Source organism: Polistes fuscatus, unplaced genomic scaffold, assembly GCF_010416935.1.
Source record: "Polistes fuscatus isolate 324 unplaced genomic scaffold, CU_Pfus_HIC Scaffold2, whole genome shotgun sequence".
Lineage (NCBI taxonomy): Eukaryota > Metazoa > Arthropoda > Insecta > Hymenoptera > Vespidae > Polistes > Polistes fuscatus.
In genome coordinates this window covers 6174122-6199825 of record NW_025113096.1, presented here as the reverse complement: position 1 = coordinate 6199825, position 25704 = coordinate 6174122, and the positions used below count along the sequence as shown (strand labels likewise).

General features: G+C 31.5%; 1 protein-coding gene across 6 annotated transcripts in view; it reads right to left on the bottom strand.

Annotated features, from left to right (window-relative positions):
- Positions 1 to 25704, bottom strand: part of LOC122516801 (neurexin-1) — a 304617-nt gene that overhangs the window by 97585 nt on the left and 181328 nt on the right. For 3 of the 6 annotated variants that reach the window (XM_043634936.1, XM_043634938.1, XM_043634940.1), the window contains exons 8-9: positions 15552 to 15704; positions 2279 to 2356 (exon numbers count right to left, since the gene is read on the bottom strand). In XM_043634936.1, the coding sequence (XP_043490871.1) occupies positions 2279 to 2356; positions 15552 to 15704 (231 nt within the window). The remainder of the gene's footprint in view (positions 1 to 2278; positions 2357 to 15551; positions 15705 to 25704) is intronic. The other 3 variants (XM_043634941.1, XM_043634942.1, XM_043634939.1) reach the window with 2 other exon arrangements.

The following is a 25704-nucleotide window of genomic DNA, read 5'->3' as shown; positions in this document are numbered from 1 at the left end:
CGAAAAGTGTTAACAATAATAAAGAAAGATAGATAAATAGATGGATAGGTAGATAGATGGATCGATGAATAGATAGATAGGTAGATAGAAAGAGAGAGAGAAAGACGAGTATCAAAATATTTTGGTAAAGCTGCTCTAAAACAGCAGCTAATCATCGGATCATTTTTAAAACACTGTTGTCCACAAGTGTGTTCGTCGTAAAACAATCATATAGTCCAGTTCTAATTCGTGCTAATTAAATATCGATTGTAAATCGAAATGAAATTCCAGTTCCTTCCTCGATCGATGTTTCGTACGTCGATCGAGTCGACAAATAACTTGAAGATGAAATAAGATTCCTTTAAATCAAACGCTTGGAAATAATTCCTAGTTTAAAATAAAACGTCGCTAATATAGTTCCTGTATATAATCCTCCTCTGTTTGAAAAAATGCACGAGAATTCCTATTTCTGAAGTAAGACCAGCCCGATCGTCTCGTCGTATGAATACCGACGAACGATTGAACGACGGCCTCTTAGTCGAACGCAGCCCATTTCATCCTGAAAGAACAATTAAACGTAGATTTTTGCGTCAACATGCAGGTGGGTGCGTTCGTTCCAATCCACTTGCCGCATGCAATTTGGTGCTCGAGCTAAAGGCAAATCGTCTGACGCTCAATCGTTCATTCCACGAGGCAGATAGGGTGAGAGAAAAAAAGATAGAAGATAGTGATGACTCGATGAAAGAATGAACTAGGAAAGAGAGAGAGAGAGAGAGAGAGAGAAAGAGAGAAAGAAAGAGAGATTTCAATGGGGATCAATTACTGTTATTTCCTTTATGAGGTACGAGTCGTTTCAAGGAAGTCGTTACTTGCAAATGTAGCAATAATTTTCTTCGTTATAACATTGAAGGGATGAGAGAAACAGAGAAGTAGGAAAGAAGAAGATGCTGATAATGAAGAGGAAAGTATAAAGAGAGAAAGGGTAAAGAATTCAAAGAAACTTGTTGATTATCAAAGTGAACGTTTTGCAAACAACAAATTGTGCATCAAATCACTCGATCGTATATACACAAAATGTCTATTTTAGATTTTCTATTTAACGACGATGAAAAAAAAGATATAAGAAATGATAGATGGCGATATGTAACGGTGATTATGTATGAGTGAGGAGCAAAGATCATTTGCGTGCATGTGCAGTTATCAGTGGTGTAGGTATACCTATATATTCAGGCTTGCTTTTATATATAATATATTATATATAGAACTGTGAGCATGATAGTTACGCGTGAAACTAAATATATAGAAAATATATACATACATATATATACGTATATATGTATATATACAAAGATATTTACAAACTCGTCAATACCCTCCTAACTAATCATAGGTGTATATACGAGGAAGAATTCGGCGAATTAAATTTATTATTTTTTATTAAATATATATACTACGAGACATACACTCGAGGAGTATTCGTACACATCCCTCCAATATCAACAATTTTTTGATTCAAAAACATATTTTATGATTTTTTAAGCTTTGAAATTAATATCAATTTTATTGCAAAAACGGATTTTATTATAAAAGTGACATAAATTGTTAAAAATTGTCGATGGGGATACGAATACTCCTGTAACTCATTGAGAATGTAAATTTGGTAAATTTTCGCCGATTTTCTTCCTGTTCGTGCCAGATGTCTTGGATCGATAAAGAAAGAGAGAGATAGAGAGAGAGAGAGAGAGAGAGAGAGAGAGAAAGAGAGACAGAGAGAAAGATAGAGATATACAGGCAGAGAAAGAGTGAGACAGAAGGAGAGGCTGTAAGGAAAATAGAAATAGACGGTACTCGAGTCGTAGGGGCATGTGTAGAGCTCAAAGAGAAAAGTTGGTGCAGTGGTGATCGTTCCTTCGCTAAGAAGCTAGGTTTCGCGTGAGATTTAGCCAATTATATATATTTATATATATATATATATATAGAGACAGAGGTGCGTGTCAGGTGAACGATAGACGGCCGAGCCAATAAGCGAGTCAGAGCCACTGCTCTTTTATTTATTTATTATTATTTATTTTTTAATTTTCTTAATACGTTTTTTTCAAATCTTCTCTTTATTTCAATTTTTTTTTCATCTTTCGTTTACTTTCTTATTTGCATTTTTTTTTCTATCAACGTTTTTCCGTGCTCTTCTATCTTAAATTATATTTCTTAATTATTTTTGATATGTTTTTTTTTTTAAATTTCAATTTATTTTTATTTAACTCGTTTCATTCGAAAGCTTTTGGTGGATTCTGAGGCTTACCAGGTGGGACTCTGAGCTGGTGAAGGTGACCACAGCGCCGTGAAGTCGCCTCGATTTAACCAAAGTCGCCGCAGCCTTCTTAAACCCAGTCCAATAGCGTGTGCGTGCGTGCGTGTCAGCCCCAAATCACGTCACCACGAATGGGCGCACGTGCGAGAAGAGAGTTCGGGGGAGGAGAAAGAGAGATAGAAAGAGATGATAGCAGCAACAATCGGATTATTGGATCATTTTTACAAATGATCGTATTTTTGCTTAAACCGTCTTTGTAAGGAAGAAGTGGAGGGGGGCTCGTGAAGGTAGGGGTCGTGATAAGGTGGTGAGGGGTTGCAAAAAGGGGCTACTCTCTTTTCGAAGGCTCTCTCGCGAATGGTTTTATATTTTTTTTATTTTTTTCAACTATCAGGGCAGAAAGGTGGAATTATAGTAAATTAGGTCACTGTTGCTATTAGAAACGAAATTAAAATAAAAACAAAAAGAAATGTTTTCTTTCTCGACGAAATAGATCAAACCTGAGAATAATCGTGTCCTATAGGGGATTATTTATGGTGTATACTTAATGCGTAACATATTTCTACAATTATGATAATCCTGTAAAACAAATTTCATTAGCTCGAACGAATTAGGAAAAGGAAATTATGTACACGTGAATGATGATTTTCGTTTTGAATTAATGCGATTGATTTTTTTGAAAATATGTAAAATAGGAATTTTCAATGATTACGGAGCCATCGTTGTTATATTGTGATTCATGTGAACGATATCGAATGTATATGTATAATAAATGAGAACCATGTGTTTGCATCTATGTTATATGTGTGTGTATGTGTATGCTGGTGTTGGTTTCGAAATGAAGACGTCGTAGTCGACGATCGAATCGAGTCGTAAAGTTCAACGTCGTAACTGCTACTATTAAAAGACGTTGAATGTCGTCTAGGTCAACCAAGTGACTGACCATACTATCTCGTAAAAACTCTGATCTTAAGACAAAATTTTATCCTCTCTTGTAAAATTATATTTTAATCTATTATTTGAATTATAAACTTTATTAACAACAGAATATTATTATAAATATTCGATTTGGTAATAATTTATTTTATTCCTTTATATTAAATGTCATAAATCATTTTTTCCTTATTTAAAAATGTTTACAAGGAAGACGATGACGATAAACGTTAGTCATTTATAGTTCACACGGGCATGATCGATAAAATCAAACGCAAGCGTGAAAATAGCGCCGACACAACGCGTTAAAAAGAAATTAATGTCTTTGGTGAAATTGCTTTGCAATATGTGAGTTCCTCTCTCTCTTTCGTTCCGTGTAGAGGGACAAGCTTTTAAGAGAGAGAGAGGGAAAATATTACCGCGATTCCCTTGTCTCGCATTTATCGCGGAGAAATTTTCTACCACGTTGTGGAAAATTTACGCCCCGGCTTTATAATCTTGGCCTTTTCTGTAAAATCAGTTGAAAAGTTTGGGGGCTAGTCTTTCTGAGGTTAGAGATTAAAATCAATAAACTATGATAAAAAGAAGAACAAGGAGAAAAATGGAAAGAGATTAAAAAAAGAAAAACTAATGAGTTTGATGGAAAGAAAAAGAAAGAAAGAGGGAAATGGAGAGAGATGAAGAGAGAGAGAAAATGGCATTAAATATTATATATATATATCAGAAAAATCTTTTACTGATCGTTTTACACGTTACGAATAGATTTCAAATAAACGGAACGAGCATCGACATAAAATTTCATTTTTTTTTCTGTTTACATACGAAGAATGTTTTGACCCAATCGTTTCGATTTTAGACTTTTTTAGATTATCGAGCTCGAAATAAAATTAAAAATTTAAGCATCGATGTATGCGTAAGTATCTTCGAATTGCTTATTCTTTTCTACTTTTGAAGTTATACTTCTTTTGGCGCGTTGGAGAAAATGTAATGGGGAGTGATTTTGTTCCGAGCGTCTGGAAAAACGACACCATGAAGTTTGTCAGTATTTAACGACGCGCGGCAAAGCGATTTCAAGTATACGGCATGAAGTTGTTTTCTCTTCTTCTTCCCCTTTTTTTCTCAAGCGGGTCACCCATCCAAATACTAATCGTACTCAGCGCTGCTTTACTTAAATGATCGAAGCGAGAACTAATGCTGTAACCACGCCATGGCTGTTGACGCGTCAAGTAATTCGATATATCTCTCTTATTTTTAGTGTGGACTGATATTTATATTTTGATATTTTCTTTTTCTTTTTTTTATTCTTTCTTATATATATAAGGTAAAAGCCCCCTCGGTTGGCCAGGCCCCCTCTATTGGCCACTTTATGCCACAACAGTGATTATAAATTATATGCTGATGTGCACATGGTGACAGTTTTTAAAAAAAAAAATTCTAATTTTAAAATATCATTGAAAGTAATTCGGATTATTTTAAAAATATATTTAAAAACGAAAAAAAATAAAGTTGTGCAAGACTTCTGTTTTTGGATGGTTTCTTGTTAAGTAAGGTAAGGATACTGTGATTTTTATTAACCTATATATTTCATTTTTGACAATAGCAACCAAAATATTTTTTTTTCTGCAATTAACATAGCTTAAAATTATTATAGAAATTGAAAATTAAGTGATTTTTAATTATTCTCCATTAAAAATATGGTGGCCAAGCATGGAGACAGTATTATTGCCTCTGTTTTTATCATTAGCCAACTTATGGCTATTCGCTTTGAGGTTATATATATTTGTACATAAAGTATTCAACTAGTTTTTTTAATACTAATGAGTAATTAATTTCTTTGTACACGAGTTTTGAATTATTCAATTTTGATTTATTTAATAAATTAGTTATTAATTAATTATTTATTTTAAATAGGAAACATGGCCAAATGAGGGGACATGCGTGGCCAAAAGAGGGAGAAAGTTGGCTAAAAATAGGGACATTGCAAATCTATGTTTTTTTTAATTTATTATTAAAATATTTATGAATAATTTGTCTTTTCTTTATTTTTATTCAAAGCTGAAAGCTCAAGCTTACAGGTTAAACCATTAGTTTAGATGTAAGTTATTTTATTGAATGAATATAATTTTTCTAAAAAAGAAAACGGCTTAACTGGCCAACCGAGGGGGCTTTTACCTTATATATATATATATAATAATTATTTTTTTTATAAGTTATTTTTTTTTCTTTTAAGTTTTTTTTTGAAGTTATTTTTGAGGTTATTGAGGTTATATTCGTTTTGGTACGGCAAAGAAGTATAACTTCTTACGTGCGTACATAAGTACACACACCAGTTTAATTAGTTTATTTTTTAATTTATTCCTCGCAAAAAGTTTATTCGCTCGAGATTGAAGGAAGCGATCGAGTTTTGTGATAATAAGAAAGAGAGAGAGAGAGGGATAGAGAGAAACACGTTATCACTCGAGTATATCTTAGAAGAGGTTTTAGTTGCTGGTAACTTTCAACGATATGCCTTGTAATATTGTGTCCTGAGACACGAGTCCACATATTTAATAGAAGAGGAGGCTTGTTCGTTGATGTGTAGCACACGGCAGTGGTGCAACCCTTATTGCGAAACTTGTCTCATCAAGGGATTTTGCTTCTCAAACGATGTCGCGAATCGATATCAAAGAGGGTTACGATAGAACTGGAGTGAGAGGAAGGTCGGAGGAGGTAGAAGAAAAGGCGGAGAGAAGAAGGGGAAGAGAGTCGGGGTGAATTGGAAGGAAATAAAAATTCAAGAGGAAGTAAAACGAGACTCGATCGAAAATTGAAACGAGATCCTTCAAACTTTATGTTAATTTCCTAACGTCACGTTTGTAGACGAGAATGTATTTGCAATCAACCCCTTCACCCTTCATTCCGCCAACTAATTCTTCATCCATCCTTGTTTTTTTATTTCAACTCCAGATTGATGAATATCCATTTCTAATGAAAATAATTATGAATGTTATTAATCCCGATTGAATGAATTCCTTCATTTTCATATTGAATGTCATGCGAATGTATTATTCGATATCTAATGGTGGATTTATAATCGTGAAACGTATTATTAAAATTTTTAGGACAATGTTCATCTAATTGAATTCGTTTTTGCTATTAGCATTAGAACTATACGTTTTTAGGTTAGCGTAATTATGTTGTAGGAATAATGCAAACATTAAAACCACATAAGTGATTTTTTAAACATACGAATGATTTTTGAATGTTTTATTCATTTAGATTATTTAAAAATAATGTAAGTATTTTAGCTCGATGTAAAATGAAATTGTGAGTTGTTTTCCCATTCCTTTTCATTGAAAAAGAGTAAACCAAAACAAAAAAATAATAATATAAAATCGAACGGAGGATAATTGAATTGAGTATAAGCTCGAACAACAAAGCGATAGATGCGTCTCAGTCCATGTATTTATGTATATATTTATTTATGAATATACGTGTACAAATGTGTGTGTGTGTGTGTGTGTGTGTGTGTGTGTATTTAAGTATATAAGTATGTAACGTTGTACGTAAGGTAGGTATGCATGCATGTAATGCGAGTATGCGAATGTACATATTATACATGCATATATGCATATATACGTATGCATATATATGTATGTAGACATACTAATATATACGTAACAGTAGAACCGTACAGTTTTCGCCCTACGGACTCGTTCGTTACGTAACAGCTGCACGCTAATAATGAATATGAAATACGCGTTTCCTCGAGTCCGTACTTCCGGTTTTTGAATTATATCCTATTATTGCGTTAGTCTTCAAAAATAGTTGTGGTTGTTGTTAACAAAGATACCGCTCATGAATATCATTTTTACTCTATAAATTGAAAGGAAAATAAACATCATTTTTTACTCGATAAACAAAAGGGATATGAAATATTAGAAAGTAAAAAAAATACGAACAAAAAATAAACAAAGAGAAAGAGTTGAAAAAAAGAATGATATATTAATTGCAATCTTCTTTCTTTGGAATAAGTGAATAGTTACGTTTGGTAAAAGAGCGTTGGCATGAAAAATGATCTTTGCGAGCAGAAGTGTTATCGTCCTGACGCCTACGCTTTAAAATCATGACCCTTGGAATTTCGTCGTACACGATACTTCTACATGTCGATCCACCTTTTAATTAACGCTTTACCTCCTTGAATTCACGCTGGTGCTCCTTTAATTAACCGGCCTACCTTTCTTCCGTCTTTCCTAGGAGTTAATTGCCCGAATTAACAACGGGAATTTAATTGACCAGTCTTTAACCCTTCTCTTTTCTCTTTTTCCCTTTTTCTCTCTCTCCTTATCGACTCACTTAATTTTCCAGTCGACAAAATATACTCCAGACGACTACTCGAATGTCTATTCTTTTTCTATTTTTCTTTTTGTCCTACTTTTTCTTCTTCTTTTCTATTTTTACTTTACATTTTTTTCTTGCTACTTTTGCTGTTTAATTTTTTATACTCTTTAAATTTACGCCTAGAAACGTATGATTATTATCAATCATAAATATCGTTAATTTCAAATGCAACGATAGATCAGGCAAATGTAAAATTCGTGAGAGTTAAAAACTTTGTGAAAATTCGTGAATTTTGATTCAGAATAGAAAATCGTTAAAGTCGCGAATTAGAAAATTCGTAATTGGTCATTATTCTTTTCCATATATTTTTCTCTCTTTCTATTTTTCTCTTTATATAATCTATTTTCTACTCTCTCTATATATATATTTTCATACATACATGTACGAGAATAGTTTCTCACTCGAGTTTACTCTCCTGAACGTCGAGTATTTATACGATTATATGCGTCGACTTCTGACTCCGATTCGAATAATCCAGAAACAAGAAACGTTTCTCTAAATCATTCGAGCGAATCCTTTGTGAAGGATCTAGTGAGATGCGCGTTCACGGATTCCCGTCTTGTGCGTCTTTGACTAATTGGATTAACGGATATTCCGATGTTTTCCTTATTAATCCTCCATTGTCGAGGTGCTATTGTTCATAGAAAGAGAAAGAGATAGGAAGATATGATTCTAATCTGAGATTCTTGACAATTGTATGCAAGTATTATCACAAATATACTTTACTTGCATATTTTCAAATAAATAGTTTTTTCATTTATTTATATTACTATAACATTATTTTAATCAACAATTTTATTTTAAATAGAACATTTATTTTTATTTTTTCGTATCTGAATTAACATTCGCCGAGAATTATGTTGTATATTCTGTATTAATTCAAATATTAAATGATATTAAATACATAAAGTAGGTGTTTTCATTTATACAAAGAAGTTTACCAAAGAGACTGTACAAATTTGTAAGACTTGAGGGATTCGTGAATTAAATGTCAGTGTGTTAATATGAGTGTGAACATAAGTTTGTATATATTTATACTGTGTTATATATTATGTTAATAATGTTCAACTCGTAGATAATTTTCTATTATATACTCGTGTGTATTATATCTCGCGTATGTATTTTTTTTTAAATTTGTTTTTTAATAATATGATGGTAATCCGCAATTTTATTTTAAATTGAAAATGTTAATCGTATAACAGAGAATAACAACGAAATATATATTAAAAAATAAATAAATTAGTAAATTAAATAAAAAATAATTATATGAAACTATGCACCGAGTATGTTTATAATATTTAATAAAATACTTACTTACAATTTCATTTAATATTGTATTATTATAATAATATATATATAATTATAATTTTTACAACCTATATTAATATTACGTTAATCAATGATTTTATTTAAAATTAAAAGTATCCGTTTTTTTTCATTATAAATACGATTATCAGTTTTCGAGGAATGACGTTTTACATTTTATATTAATTCAAATATTAAAACATTAAATAAACAAAAGTAGAAAAAATATCCAAATTTGTTGTTAATAAGGGTTCTAAATAATAAAGATTTAACTTTCCATACACTTTTCTTTTCGTTAGTCGAATTGTGTCCGAGTCATTGTGTAGTAAGAACGTTAGAAATAAATATTTCCACAATAACGTGTATTTCGGTTTCTTCTTTTGGAAAGACGTTATCGTTGTTATACGACAACTAAATGAATTCGAGCCTTAACGAAAATTACCGAATAAAATTTTACAATACGAAACTTCAAAATTGGATACGAAAAAAGGAATGTAAGTAAATACTTAGACTGTGTCATTTGGTATTTGGACAATTTTCAATTTTCAACTAGTACCTAAATCATTTGAAAGGAAAGATATTTCGTCTCGTTTCTCATTTGTAAACGCAGTGCTCCAGGCATGTATTATGCTTTTCCAATTAAATCACAGCTGACCGTCTCGTACGTTAGCGAAAAGGCACGCTCGTTGAAATTATATTCCCCAGAGAAAGAAAACATAGAGACAGATACAGATAGAAATAGAGATAGAGAGAGAGAGAGAGAGAGAGAGAGAGTCCCGTAATCGAGCAAAACTAATTACCACTCGACTCCAAACCGTTTAACGTCGCATCCAATATTATTATGTTTAACGAGGCAGTTTGACAGTTTGAGAAATGCATATTACTGTTGGAGGATGTTCTCTAACGTTCTTTCAAAAGATTATTACCGGTGTGGTTCGTTTGTAATTTGAAAATGCGATCGTCTATGAAGATGAACTAGATTCGAACGAGAAAAGACTTTTAATTATTTCACCAACGAACCCTAAAGTTAGCCTACTTTTTTTATTTCAAACTATTATTCTCTTCTTCCTTTCTCTTTTTTCTCTTCCATTTTCATAAATTAAACTTACTTCGATAAGAAGGTTTATCGGTAATTAGAGACTTTATCGAGAAGACCTTTACTGGAACGTGATTGTTTTTTTAATGAATGCACCAATGCATTTATTATATTTTTTTTTGTTCTGTTAATAAATAGAGAGAAAGAGATAATAAGAAAAGATTAAGGTAGAGAGGGGAGGGACGGGAGTTTAAGCATATCGCGTTTTAATTATTGGTAGCTGCTTGCCACGGTGAAAAAGAGAGAATTGAGAAGAAACAAAGAAAAACGCTCTCTGTCTTTGCGGTGGAGGACATGGAAAAGTGGAGGAACGGGGCTAAAATGAAAAAATAAAATAAAAATAAAAACGAAGAAGGGGGTGAGAAGCGCTTTTTAGAGATGGATGGAGAGAGTCCAGAAATTTGTAGGATGCTAGCCGATGCGCCGTTCGATACCTTCTTTCCTAAGTTCATCAATTTACGTTAATAGTCTTCTCTTCTAACCCTCCCACCCTTCATTCCACTATATTTCTTTCCCTTTTTCCCATTCTTTCTTTCTCAAATGTAATCGAAGCTCTGCACTAGATTCGAGCGAATAACAAAGCGATAATTACGATTTCTTTTACTACGAAAATAGTAGTTTTTATTTTTTTTCGACTATTTTTCACGAGTGTGAGAGAGAGAGTGAGAGATGGGGAGGGGGCTGGGTGAATTCGCGTTCGAATAAAAATACCGACAGAGTGATTGGAAAAGCGAGAAGAGGAAGAAAAAAACGACGAAGAAAAAAGAGGTGGAGAGGGTAGGAAAGGAATTCGAGAATGAGAGAGAAAAGAAAGGTAGAAAAATGAATCGAAACGATAATGGCTGTGCGTTCGTTTAATAACAAAAAAATTAACTTTCTCCTTTGACGAAATTATGTTTTATATTTTATACGATACTTATTTCGAGGTTATGAAAACAGTTTTAAACAAGAAAATTGTGCAACAGCTCATCTCTCTCTCTCTCTCTCTCTTTTTTTTCTACATCTTTTTATGAACGTTTCTTTTCCTATCTCGTCTTCCACTACGTTGACGGAGAGAAAGAAAGGGTGGTGGTGGGATGGGGTTTGGGTAGGGGGCCTTAGGAGAAAGAGGACTTTTCGAAAATGTTCCGTGATAGACGGAGAGTCAACTCGAGAGAATAAGAGTGACAGAGAAAGAGAGATAGGTAGATAGATAGATATAAAGAAAGAGAGAAAGGGTAGTAGGAGGGCAGTAGGAGGGCGGGCGAGCTTTAACATCCTCGTCACGTAGCTGCGAAACGTCGCGCCTCGTTTCGTTTGTGAATTACGTTCGCTTCCCTTCCGCCATTTATATCGATTTTTCTTCTTTCTCTTTCCATTTTCCACCATTGTTATTCTCTTTTCCCTGTTTTCCATTGCTGTTTCTTTTTTTCTTCTCTTTTTTCCTCTCTGCCTCTCTCCTCTCCTATTTTCTTTTTCTCTTCATTGTATTTTCATTCCACTTTATCATTCTACTTTTCCTTTCTATTTATTGTATGTACGATATTATTTTTTTTTTCATATTATTTTACTTTTGTGGGTTGCGCGAATGAATTTTATACGCGATAAAAGTTACTTTCTGAGATATCGACTTCCGACAGTTTTTGTTCAGCGATCGTATTTACATATCTACTTGTTTCTTTTTTTCCTTTTTCTTCCTTTCGCTGTTTTCATGGAAACGAAATTGTTTAAGGAATTTTTGTAGAATTATATTTTTTTGAAATCATAGGATTATAAATAAGATAAATATTAATAAAAAATAAAATATAAAATTAAACAGAAAATTGTCACAGTTTAGGTTCTTTTTCGTACCTAAAATCGTAAAATTTTGTATTTTTTTTTATTGGATATTTAAATGTGTTCTTTTTTATAATGTTCTATTTTTTTTCTTATTCTTTCTTTCTCGTTCTTTTTTCCATTCGTTAATTTCATGGTTTACATTACATGGAGTAGATTTTTTGTCCTCTTTAACATTACTCCAGTTTCTCGAAGAGTTCAACTATTAATGAGCTTCTTTCGACTTTTTTTATCCTCTTAATCCTCTTTCGAATCTCACTCGCGTACCAAAAGAAGGACTCTCTTGCTCTTTCTTTCTTTCTTTATTTGTGGTAACTTTACAAAAGTCCAGTGGGCAACGAAGTTTAACGTGCAAGGCGCATCGCGAGTAGTTATTTCGATCCTTACGAGCCCTTATCAGATAAGTATATCTGAGTAACGTGTAAAAAGATTTAATTAAAGTAAAAAAAACGGATGTTAAGAGAATAAAAGAATCTAAAATTTGGAGTGGTACAAGTTTGAAATATATCTAAATGTATGGCAAACATAGTCAATTTGTAAACACAAAATTTAAAGAATAAATATAAAAAAATACTATATTTACACACTATAAAATAATTTAATAACATTTATGCGTATATTCACATACACAAATCATTTATTTCTTGATATTAAAGTATAGAAAGCTTAAAAAAATACTTAAAAAAAATTGTTCTTACCATAAAATATTTCAATTATATTTATAAATGTATCTACATATATAAATCATCTAATTTTTTATACAAAAGTACAAAAAACCAAAAAATATTTTTTTAAGTTATATATACTATAAAACACTTTAATAATATTTATGAATGGATTCTCACATATACAGATTATTTATTTTTTAACATTAAAGTACAAAGAACTTGAACAATTATATAATAAAATATTACGTAAACCATAAAATGTTTCAATATCATTTATCTATGTGTATATTCATATAAATCATTTATTTTCTGTCACGTAAATTTTCCAATTCGATCTATACATTTTTTTTTACAACACCATTATCTCTTTTTATTTGATCGTTATAAATAATTTCTTTACAACTTTAATAAAACTAAAATCCTCTCTCTCTCTCTCTTTCTTTCTATGTGTTGACTATGAACAAGAGGTCTCGATAGAAAATAACTCCAACGAGAGTAGTATGCTTTTCTTATTTTCTTTCAAAGATATTCTCTCGTTCCGCCGATGTATTCGCAATCCGGATCGGATCGGATCGGTTAGATCCTTTTCGACGTGAAACGAAAAAAGAGGGAAGAAAGAAAGAAGGAACAGATGCCATGCGTATCATCCGCTTAGAGAAAAAGAAAGAAAGAGAAAACGAGAAAGGGAGAGAGAGAGAGGAAGGGCGAGAGAAGTAGAAAGTAGACGACCTCGAGTGTTCACATTGCAACAGATTTATTTCAATCTCTCGTACGAGAAGGAATAATTTACTAACATCCGTATTTCACCATACCACTGGGGAATATTCTTTTCTTTTTGTTCTTAAATCTTAAACATGCTTAAAGGAATGTTCACCAGACGATAAATTTGTTAATCTTGAAAATCCTTGATAAAAAAAAAAGAGAAGACCGAAAATGGAGAAAAAATAAAAGGAGTAAGGAGTAAGTGATCATAAAAAGCAATGTACAACGATAAAACATTGAAAAATTTTTTCTCGTTTTAAAAAAAGAAAAAGAGTACCAAATATTTTCCTTATGTTAGATACCAGAACTAAAGAAAGAAAAATAAAAAAGAAAGAGAAAGAGAGACAGAGAGAGAGAAAGATCTTGATGACATTCTTCTTACAAGATGACGGTTGGAAAATCTGCTCATAAAAAAGACGTGAGATTAGGTGAGATGAGTTGAGGTAAGGTGGAATATGCGAGGACACGAAGGACGTTGTCATTTCGTTGGCTTGGAGAGAAGGAACGCGACGAGTGGAGCGAAGAGAGGAAAGACATCATCGGTTAACATACCGGAGTCGTATACGAGCTGTGTCGATGGGGACCATAATCCAAGAACGGTCACGCTCGTAAACGGCAGCTTACATGGGAGGAGACTACGAATGTGCTTCCAAGAGTGGAATACAGACAAAGATACTTACAGACAAGATAAACAGAGAGGATAAACAAGGATAAAAAAAGAGAAAACAAGAGAATGATAGAGAGAGACAGAGAGAGACAGAGATATGTAAATAAAGAGAGAGAGACAGAGAGAAAGAGTGAAAGAATAATTGAGACTGAGAAATATAAAGATAGAGAAAGATAGGAGAATAGAAAGAGAGAAGAGAGAGAGTAACGTATCTTTCGTACTTGTAAACTCAAAGCCCTCAACTTTGAGCTTTAAGTGAGTTATAAAAGTCTCGGTGATGACGCGTACTTACACAAAAAAGAGAGAGAGGGGATTATATGAAATTGAACAGTTTGACTTTAGCACCATATTAGATATATTCAATCTTTTTTTATCTCACTAGTTTTGATTTTATCATCGAATATCAAAGAACAGTATCACCCTATTGCTAGAATAATATTGATAATAAAATAATATCGATCACATGATCGAACGTTAGATACATATATTTATACGGAATGGTATACGATCGTAAAAAATGTTTGATAAGATTGATCGTACTTTTTTATTTTTTAATATAATATATTAATTTTTATAATATTTTATAATATAAAATTTATAAAACTTTTTTATAATATTTTACATTCTTGTAAATGCATTTTCAGAGTATTAGTTTGAAATTATTATTTATTAGGTTTCATTGATATTGAAAGAGTATCGTTGTCAAGCCATAGATATGAGTCCTATAGAATGTCAATTCTATTCGACTTGATTCGATCGATCGATCGACCGTAAGTTTGCGATATATATCTCGTATATTATATATATATATAATATATGGATACGAATGTATGTATTCATGTTTATGTGAGAGAGTGACAAGAGATGATGAATGAGATGATGTCAGTGAAAATCATTTATCGTTAAATTTATACAGGATGTTTCAAAAAATATCAGCATAACTTCCAGAATGGTTTCCCTACGCTTAAAAAATGAAAAGAAAATTCACACAATCGTACACTCGATATAACCTTGATTAACGAATCATATCCATTATTTATTACACGCATAATTTTGTATAATTTTCATACAAACTGTTCAAAATTGTCACCCTCGGGTTATCGTAGATCTTTTCCCTCTTCCAAAAATACCGGATGTCGTTTGAATTTACCGATAACGTGGGGTAAGAAGGTAGTTTAAGCAAACAGTTGGAATTATTGAAAGACAAAAATGGCTATACTTCGAAAACGGGGTCATATCAGCGGGCGTATGATTTCATAAATTTATTTTTTTTATTTTAGCGTACCGAAGCCACCCTTTTTGAAGTTATGTTCATATATTTTGTAACATCTTGTGTAATTTTCTAACAAGATGCGAAAGCTATAACAGATGTAATTGACAAATCGATGATTAACACGAAATACATTTAGATAAATAGATGATAGAAAAAAGTGCCGTTACACATATGAATATAACCTAATACGCGAAAATTTTGTTGAATGAGGATGAATTAGATTTATGTTAAATATTATATTAATTTCGAGTATGCGTCTCTCTATCATTATTATTATTAATTATTATTATATATTTTTTTTTTGATTATTTAGTCGTATATCTTGGATATTTGCATAAATAAAAATAGAAATATAATATACTCACGAGATGAGAATCTCTGGTAGTGAAGGTGATCGGATCCGAGGCTCTTGGTTCGCGACAGTGAAAATCCATTTTGCCCCAAGCTGCGGCACCCGCTGCACCACTTCTAGCAGCTTCTATTAATTCCATTTTAATGCCATCCGCGCTGAATTCCACCTTTAAGACGAGAATTACTTTTTATTACTTTATATTTCTTAATTTTTTTTACGAAATCATTATTCTCTTATAAGAAAATGAAAGATAATTAGATAATCGATAGAAAACAATATCATATCAAAAAAAATTTTGTTTCAATAAATTCGTTATTTCTCTTACATAGAAGTAAAACTCGTATTATTATATGAAAAATAATCAATTGATTCATATATACAGTGAGTATTCCTTGCAATTAAATACCTTTACGCTTATTTGATTTTTACTTGAAAACAATTGATATAGTGTATTTAAGATGAAACTTTAGAAATAAATATCTTAATTAGTATACTTAAATTACATATTTTACGAATTTATCTTGACAGCTTCGTTGATAACAAGCGAATTAAACAAATACGGAAATAATCTATAGAAAATGTAAAAATCGTACATGTTGGCATAACAGGGGAAATACTCGGCTTTTTTTATGTTTAACAATTTGTCATCCTTTGTTTTTACTGTTATTTAAATGTTTTTTAATATCAGTATTAGTAAACCCATTAAAGTAAGAATAATATACAAAGGATATTTGTTTATAAATTACATATTTATTAATATACTTGAAATATTAAACAATTGCCACGTGATATTTTATTAGATGAAAATTTTCAACTCAATCATTACTGGCAAGGAACTTTAAAACAAATGTATTATACTTTAAAAAATCCTATATGTTAGTAGTGTACAGTATTATGTTCGATTTACGTTAATTGATTGTTAATTAAACAAAAGAAAATATATATTGTAGTCTTAAAGCACGGTGTATAAATCGAGCGTTCCATCCTCTTCGAAATCCAACAGTAAATTAACTCATTGTCTACTATGAAAGTCAATTAAAATTCTTCTATTGATTTTCGTTCATATGACTTTCCGAAGGCTTCATATGTATAACGAAAATAATATTTTTAATAAAATTTATTTTTCTGAAAGTAATAAAAAAGTCAATAAAAGAATTTTACCTGACTTTCATAGAGGACAATGAGTCAACTTACGAGTCAGTTGAATTTCGAAGAGGAGAGAATTTCGAATTTCGTCGAACTTATATTATATGCTTTGAGACTACAATATGTATTTCCTTTGTTTAATTAACAATTAATTAAGGTAAAGCGAACACGGTACTGTACTCTACTAATATTTTTGATTGTTTAAACTAAAATACATGTGTTTCAATTTTTCTGGTCAATAATGACTTTGGGTTTTAAAAATTTTCATCTAATAAAATACCAAATTAAAATTGTTTAATATATGTGAAAAGTTTCACTTTAATAAACTGAAATCATCGATAATTAAGTGTCATAAAGAAAAAATTACAAACAACAATGATTAAATTTTCACGTTGAAAATAAGTAGTTTATACTAAATTAGACAAAGATCCTTGAAGGATTTTTAATAAATCTGACCAATTAATGATCCATCAAGAGTTACAAGAAAGTAGGTCGTTTGTTAGCTAAGAAAAAGGGAGAATTATTTTCTCAACGTGAGCCTTTGTACCGCCCCCTTTTGCCCCTTCCCCACCCAAGTAAAATCGTCCCAACGTATTATTTTTCGAACGAGCCAGACGATAAGGAAACGAATTTAATCGGGTTGTGCTTGCTTGCTTACTTGCTTGAAAGTACGGTAGGGAGAAGGGGGAAGGGAAAAGGGGGAAAGTGATAAATCGACCATCCAATTATTTTCGGATAACGTCGCACAGTGAAAGAGTGAAAGATAGAAAGAGAGAGAAAGGGAAAAGGCGATCGCAAAACGAGACGACAAGGACTGATAGTCTCGAAAGTTGGCAGAAGGTGCTCAAAATAAGAAGAGAAAAGAAGAAGAAAAGGTGAAGAAGAAGGTGGTGAAGGAGGTAGGAGGGGATGCAAGATAACATAGAAGACGATTTATCTGCGTTGCATAAATCTTGTTGCGTTTATTGCTACGACAGTGTATAATGTTACGAAGCTGGTGATGGTACTCTCGTTTCAACAGCAGTTATCCTATTCTCCGATACCATCTCTCTGTCTCTGTTTCTCTCTCCAACTATTTATCTCGCTTGAAAGTTGTTATCGAGTGTAACGATCGCTTGTACTTGCTTTTATCGTAAAAATCAGTTTGCTAAGGGATAATTTGAAAGCACCTAAGAAGTTTGTACTCATATATGTATGTGTTTATGAATGTATATCTATTAAATATCGATGAACATCGTTGTTGACGTTTCCATTTCCTCCGAATATCTGATCGTTCAGATCTACATTTCCAATATCTGATCGGCTTATTTGATCGATGCTAATGTCACATTTTTTACCTCTATCTCATAAATGACAAGTTGTAAATTTATTAAAATATCGAAAATATTTATTTAACAAATTACGATTATAAAAGAAAAATGTTCTTAGTCATATTGTTTAAAATATTATAGTAAACTGTTTCTTGTAAATAAACATAATTATTTTTAAAAGTTTCGTATAAATTCATGAGAATAATATTTAAAAAAACGATAATAGGTGTATTGTAAGAATTAAACAAGTCACTATTTTCCATCAAGTAAAATAAAAAGCAAATTAACATAAAATATATTCAAAATAATATGCAATTTTTTTTTCTCAAAACACACTGCAATTAATAATTTTGAATGATAAACAACATATAGATGAACGAGTAATAATGTTCCACAAAAGAAGAATCATCTCTCCCCTCCCAAAAAAGTGAGAAAAGATAGGAGGATCGAATTTCTCCAGAGAATTGCTTTTTGATACGGAGCGAAAGTAACACAGCGAGTTGGCTTGAATAGAATGAAATGAAAACGGTAGATATCTATCTACCTAGGTACCTAGGTAGATAGGTAGGTAGATAGGTAGGTATAGGTATGTACTTACTAGGTACGACGTAGGTATGTTTGGAACGGTTTGAAAACGAAACGGGCGTGCGTAGATATAGTTGAAGAACGCTTTTCCTGCTTCAGTTAGTCGCATCCCCTACTCTCATGCCTCATCCCTTTATTCCCTAAACCTTCACCCTCTCACTCTCGCAAACCCACCCTCCAGCCTGTAGCCTTCGCACTTTCCTATTTTCCGCGTCTCCAACGCCAATATCCAATATCTGTAAACAATGCTCGGCATTTATTCGATCGTTTTGTCTTCTCTGAACGATTCGTAACTCGTTTCCCCTGTTTCTCTTTGACGTCGAGATTAAAAAATAAAAAAAAAAAATAAAAAAAATGTTAGAAAATAAAATAAAAATTAAGAAGAAAAGAAAAAAGAAAGAAGAAAATAAATGAAATATTGTCGATGAAAAATGGCGCCATTCGTGAGTTCTTTTCCCATTAAATCTTTCTTTCTTTCTCTCTTTCTCTATTTTGCTTTATTTTCTTTATTTTCTTTTCTCATTCTAGCTTTGAACACACGAAGGACGTTCAAAATGAAAGGAAAAAAAAGTGTTCGAGCCCTCTTTGCAGCGTCACCCACACGCGATACTTTTAAATCACCCAGATGAAACGCCCTACAAATTACAAGCAGCACCCGGGCTGCTCGTGCTGTACAAACCTCGTCGTAACTCGTTCGCAAGACAAGTTTATTACTTCTTCTCATTCGAGATTTCCCTTATCATACTTTTCTTCTCCTTTTCTTTTTGTATCTTTGACTTTGTTTCTTATGACGAAAGATGTTTCTGAGGATTTTTCTTATATTTTGATATCGAACAGTGAAAAGTGGATGGTGAAAAAGATACGGAAAAGAAAAAAAGTAGAAAATAGTCGAGAAAAGAATCGAGTTTTACTCTCCTAACATTTTTCACGAAAGTTCGCTAGTAAGTCGGGCACATGAATATTTCATTTTATCACAATGACCGCCGCCGAGCTTTCTTGACGCTTCTATATTTTTAATCCCTTAAACTTAAGTTTATTTTTGTACGAAACCTACCTTTCATCCTTCTATCCTCTGGTATTGACTACATACTTGAAATCGATAGATTTATTGAAACTTAATTTTTTATCTTTTACGCCATATCCTATTTTTGCTTTTATCCGCGAAAGAAATATTAGATATTTTCATCATTTTTATATTTACTTTGATATAGAAATATATTCGAATAAAAAACTATTAGTTTTCTTATTAGATAATGAACGATTTCGTCGAAGATATTTTATGAAAATTATTTTTATTATAATTTTTTTTTACTTCAAACGGTATAAGAAACGTTCTTAAATTTTTATTTATCATATTTATCATACTTATTGTTGGTAAATATTACTCGTGAATATTTGTGCATTAGTTTAATATAAAATCATAGTAAATTTGGATTCGTGTCTTTTTCTTCTATTTTTAATATTTTTTGTTGACAACGAAAAGTAATTTTAAGGGATTTATTTTGTAGAACCGTATGCAAATAAGAAAAAAAGTCGGATAAAAGTGTGACAAGAGATTAGTTCGATGAAAACACTCATGAAACATTGATGATAACAGAGTATAAATCTTCTTTATATTTTGTGTATTCCCCGTTTATCTCTCTTTTTCTTTCTCTCTCTTTCTCTCTTTCTCTCTGTCTTTCTCTTCCTCTTTTTCTATTCATGAATTACGATTAAAGCATTTACAATGACAAAATGAAGGGAAAACGATAATTGCTTAACAAAGGACGCCTCCGTTCGTTGCATTCGTTGCGGTGTGTGAACGTAAAGTCAATTCGTTTGATCGGCAAATATTTAACGTTAGAATAATCGTGTTGAATTACAAATCGCCGTTAACGTTCGCCCGACAATTTGATCCGACCAGCTACACGACATTTTGGATTTTTTTTCTAATGAAAAGAATTTAATCTGTGCAACTTATCGCGCTGTATAACAAAGTGTCTATTCAATTTCTAATTGAAATCCATTTGAATAAAAATGATAGTTCGCTAATTGAATACGCCAGAGCTTCTTAAATTTGTCCATTTATCGAGCCCTGACATTACACGATCAAATGCTTTCGCAAATCAAAATGTTTGCTGATATTAAATCACAAAGAAAATTTATTTCAACATTATTTCTAGGAGTATATATTCGAATATAATTTTACCATATATTCAAGATATAGTTAAATATTCGAATTCATTTTTAAGTTTAGTTTTAATTTTTACAAAGCTTCATATTTAGTAACTCGACCCCGTACGGAATCGAGATTCATACTTCGGGAAGCCCTGGGTCACAAAGGCCATAGATTCTAATTAATTTATAATTGTAATATATACAATAATAAATGCATATATAATTTATCAATAGTATCCGTAAAATATATATAATAAACAAATAATATATTTCAATTTTATATAAAATTATTGATTAATAATAATAATGAAATATATTAATTTTTTATTAAAAAAGGAAATTAAAAATAAATAACTAGATATACGTCAAAAAAAACATATTTGTATAAAAAGGAAAAAAGTTTTTTATAATGATCGATAATATGCTATAATAAATATAAATATAAGTTTAGAAAATGATACAAAAGTATACTGCACGTAATGGAAATATTTTTCCTATACGAAATTGATTTAACATATTATATTATATACATTGATAAATTCGATTTGTGGGCAAACTGTCATATTGGAACACGATCGACATATTACATTCATCTTGTTCCCACTAATATTCGATTAATTATTTTACCGTATTGAATTACGTCAAAATCGACGTTGTAAATTTGATAGAAAAGCCCGACAGCAGCACGCGAGATTGTCCCGTTGCCGATAAAATCAGTCCCTCTGCGTTTGTTTGCGATCGTTTTTTTGTCCTCGTATAATAATCGAATACTATGAAAACCTTTGCACGATATATTATTCATTTTACTATCGAATCTAACTGTGAGGTCCCACTACTTTCTATATTATATTTTTTCGCCTTAAAAACCCTCACGCGCATACCTTTTATTAATTATTCTACTCTTCGCTTTTCTCCTGATCAGTAGCTGGTATAAAATACAAGCGAAACTCAATTTAGTAGTTAAGTAAATTATAATAAAGGCACAACTCAGTGGTTAAACAAAAGACAAGCGATATTTAATCTAGTAGTTGTTATAAGAAATATTTGGAACTAATTATTAAGAATAAAAATGAATCTGTAATTTCTGTCGATAAACGAAATTCACAGCGGCAGCTAAGAAAATTATTTTAACACATAAACTGCCGTAACAGCGCTGTAAGGCAGTCGTGCTGAGGTCACCGGTGACCTCAACACAACCGTTAGTAAAAATACATAATAATAGTAAATATCGATTCTGATAAATTTTTAGATAATACCATTGTTTTTATAAGGGTTTGAAGATACTTATGACATACAGAACATGCAAAAATAATTTTGTTATTACAAGGAAAATTAGTTAGAAGTTACTTGTTTCTATAACACAATTGAATTTACAACACAAGTACTTGATGAAAACTATCCATTTTCAGATTCTTGCAAAGAAACATAAAATTTCGAAAAAAATACAAAATCCATTGGAGATTCTTTGAAAGGGTTTGTGACTAATATAATCTAAGTAAAATATAATATATTTTTTCGTGAAACTTGGTTCCTTTTGGTCTTTGTATTTGTCTTCTGCAAATAGAATCAATCGTTACGGTCAGGAATTATTCGTTGCTGTAAATTTCTCAATCTTATCTGTACTTAGAAGGAACAAATAATCATAAAATGGTCTACAGCACCTCGACGGTCACCGGTGACCTCACAATAAAAAATAGGTAAAACACAACAATACAACGCCGTTTATCAATTGTAAAAAAAATTTCAACAAAATATGCACCCAATAATAGAAAAAAAGTGTAGGCGTGGTAGAGAAATCGTGTACAAAGTGCCAGCAGTCAATGTGTTAACAAAGTTTAAGAGTTTGCGTCTGTTAATGGGAGAATTGATCCTTTGTCAAATAGTTTATATATTCTGAGAGCGATAGGAGAGTCGTGATTTGCAGGATGTTTAGGTTACGTGAACATTTTTTAAACTCTTAGGCAACAGTGAGGCGCAGATCTGGAAAACGTTTGTCGTCTGGTCCTTTAGTTTTAACAATAAACCTTATTTGAGTTACATGACCATTGCCTTCGATGAGGAAAATATCAAGCGTAGCAGATGAAAAAAAAAAACGTCCTGGAATGTAACAATAATAAAAATTATTTTCATGTAAAATAAATCATAAAATTTATTTTCTCCAATTTGTAATTTACAATTAGTCTACTGTCATAATTACCGCTACTCCTGTAGCTACCTCTGTGTTACCTGAGAAACGCCACTCTGTATATTGATATAAACCTCTATTACCTACCCTTTTGTAATTCTTTTGATATTTCTTATCGTCATTCGAAACACTTCAACTTTCCAGGAAATAGATAAGTCCCAGATGTGGAAAATAACCAAAAGAATCTACGTGTCTCCTACTACGTCCCACCACTGAATTTTACGAACAACCCCATAGTAGGAGTAGCTACAAAAAGCGTAAAAGAAGAGCCTGCATACTTAAAGTTAGTTCTCTTTAGATACAGCTTAGATACTGATTAGATACACTTAATCTCTTTTAGTTCTTTTAATTTAGTTCAATTCTCAATTTTATTTCTAATTTTGTTTCAATTTAACGCCAGTGAGTTTTCTAAATTAACGACTTCGTTTCATCTAATTTTGTATTCGCTGCGTCCACACGAAGATTGAACCTCCGACTCACTGCGTCTCTAATTTGTAAGTATAATTTGTTATTAAATTGTGTTATTGAAACACATATTCCAGGAGCAGTGGAATCATTCTTCCTACCTTGACAACCTCTCAAATCTTTCCTAACTTCACGTATATTTTTCATTGATCAAAGTCATCATTTTAGTCAAAATCTACAATTAATTTTTTACCTCATGAAACTAAGCCTCCTGATCCTGGTTAAACTTGGTGTATGCAGAGTGACCAAACAGGCAAATTACTACTTAAATCGATCGTCCAATCGGGACGTAACATTACCTATTCTTATTTCTTATTTCCATATTACTTCTATAGCATCGAAAATCGTGCATCTTTTAATAAATCTTTTAATAAGTCTTTTAATAAATTATAATATAATATTAAAATTTAAAAAGAATCGATAAAGTATGTATTTCATTTCCTCCAGAATTTTAATAAATTTATTGTTAGTAATAAAATAGGTATAATAGGGAATTTGGACGGTTATGAATTCCCTATTATATCTATTTTAATATTTAAATTTCTGGATAAGATAAAAAAATCAATTAAGTTAGTAATAAACTTTATAGACCTATTCTTTCCGAATTTTCGTTTAATCTAATTTTTAATTAGTCGTCTGGGAATTATCAGCTCATTGGAACATATCATTAAGTTTTATTAGATTCTAATAAAATATTAACGAATTAAAAGAATGGATTATTGAATGTATTATTGTCCAACATTGTATGTGGCGGTAATTATGACAGTAGACTAATTGTAAATTACAAATTGGAGAAAATAAATTTTATGATTTATTTTACATGAAAATAATTTTTATTATTGTTACATTCCAGGACGTTTTTTTTTTTCATCTGCTACGCTTGATATTTTCCTCATCGAAGTCAATGGTCATGTAACTCAAGTAAGGTTTATTGTTAAAACTAAAGGACCAGACGACAAACGTTTTCCAGATCTGCGCCTCACTGTTGCCTAAGAGTTTAAAAAATGTTCACGTAACATAAACATCCTGCAAATCACGACTCTCTTATCGCTCTTAGAGTATATAAACTATTTGACAAAGGATCAGTTCTCCTATTAACAGACGCAGACTCTTAAAATTCCTGGATTCGAATATCATGTGGACTTCACCCCCGAAAAGTATAGTCAATTCTTTGTTAACCCATTGACTGCTGGCACTTTGTTCATGATTTCTCTACCACACCTACACTTTATTTCTATTATGGGATGCATATTTTGTTGAAATTTTTTTTACAATTGATAAACGGCGTTGTATTGTTGTGTTTTACCTATTTTTTATGGTGAGGTCATCGGTGACCGTCGAGGTGCTGTTGACCATTTTATGATTATTTGTTCCGTCTAAATACGAATAAGATTGAGAAATTTACAGCAACGAATAATTCCTGACCGTGACGATTGATTCTATTTGCAGAAGACATATACAAAGACCAAAGATACCAAGTTTCACGAAAAATTATATTATATTTACTCAGTTTATAATAGTCACAAACCCTTTCGAAGAACTTCCAACAGATTTTTTGGTATTTTCTTAAAATTTTTCTATTTTGTATTTTTTTCGAAATTTTATGTTTCTTCGCAAGAATCTGAAAATGGTTAGTTTTTAACATCCCTTCTCCAAAGTCATACCAGTACCTGTCTGTGGAAAAAGACTTATAAGTAGCGGGTGAAGACCGCTGATACTCAATTCATCTATATTCACTTTGATTCAGTTTAGGTAATTCTTAAGTATGGTTGCAAATGAAGATTATGAGTCAAGTTTTTCATCCGACAATGCAATTTTGCAAAGACCATTTAAACGAAATCGATTGCTATGAGAAAGTGAAAAAAGTTCATCGAATAGTTTATCTGACATAATAAGGGCTTCCGCAATACGTTGACGCCGAATTGAGTCGGACAGTGAAATTGAAGTGGTAGATAACAATAACAAAGAAGATGACATACAAAAGAAATTTGATGTAAATTGGCGTATTCCTTTGGGTAATCAAAAAAAGATTACTTTTTCGAATTTGACCGGAATCAATATGTGCCAATCAGAGATTTTTCCTTGTACAGAACCGCACAGTTTTTATTTTCTTTTTGTCACGGATGAAATATTTCAAATGATCGCAAATGAAACGAACTATCTATTCTTTGCAAAGAAAATCAAAACAGCAAGCGTATCGTTTAGATCAATGGCATGAAACAAATTGTAACGAAATAAAACGTTTCTTTGGTCTCATTATATGGATGGAATTAGTGCAAGTATCAAAAATTGAACAATATTAAAGTAATGATGAAGGA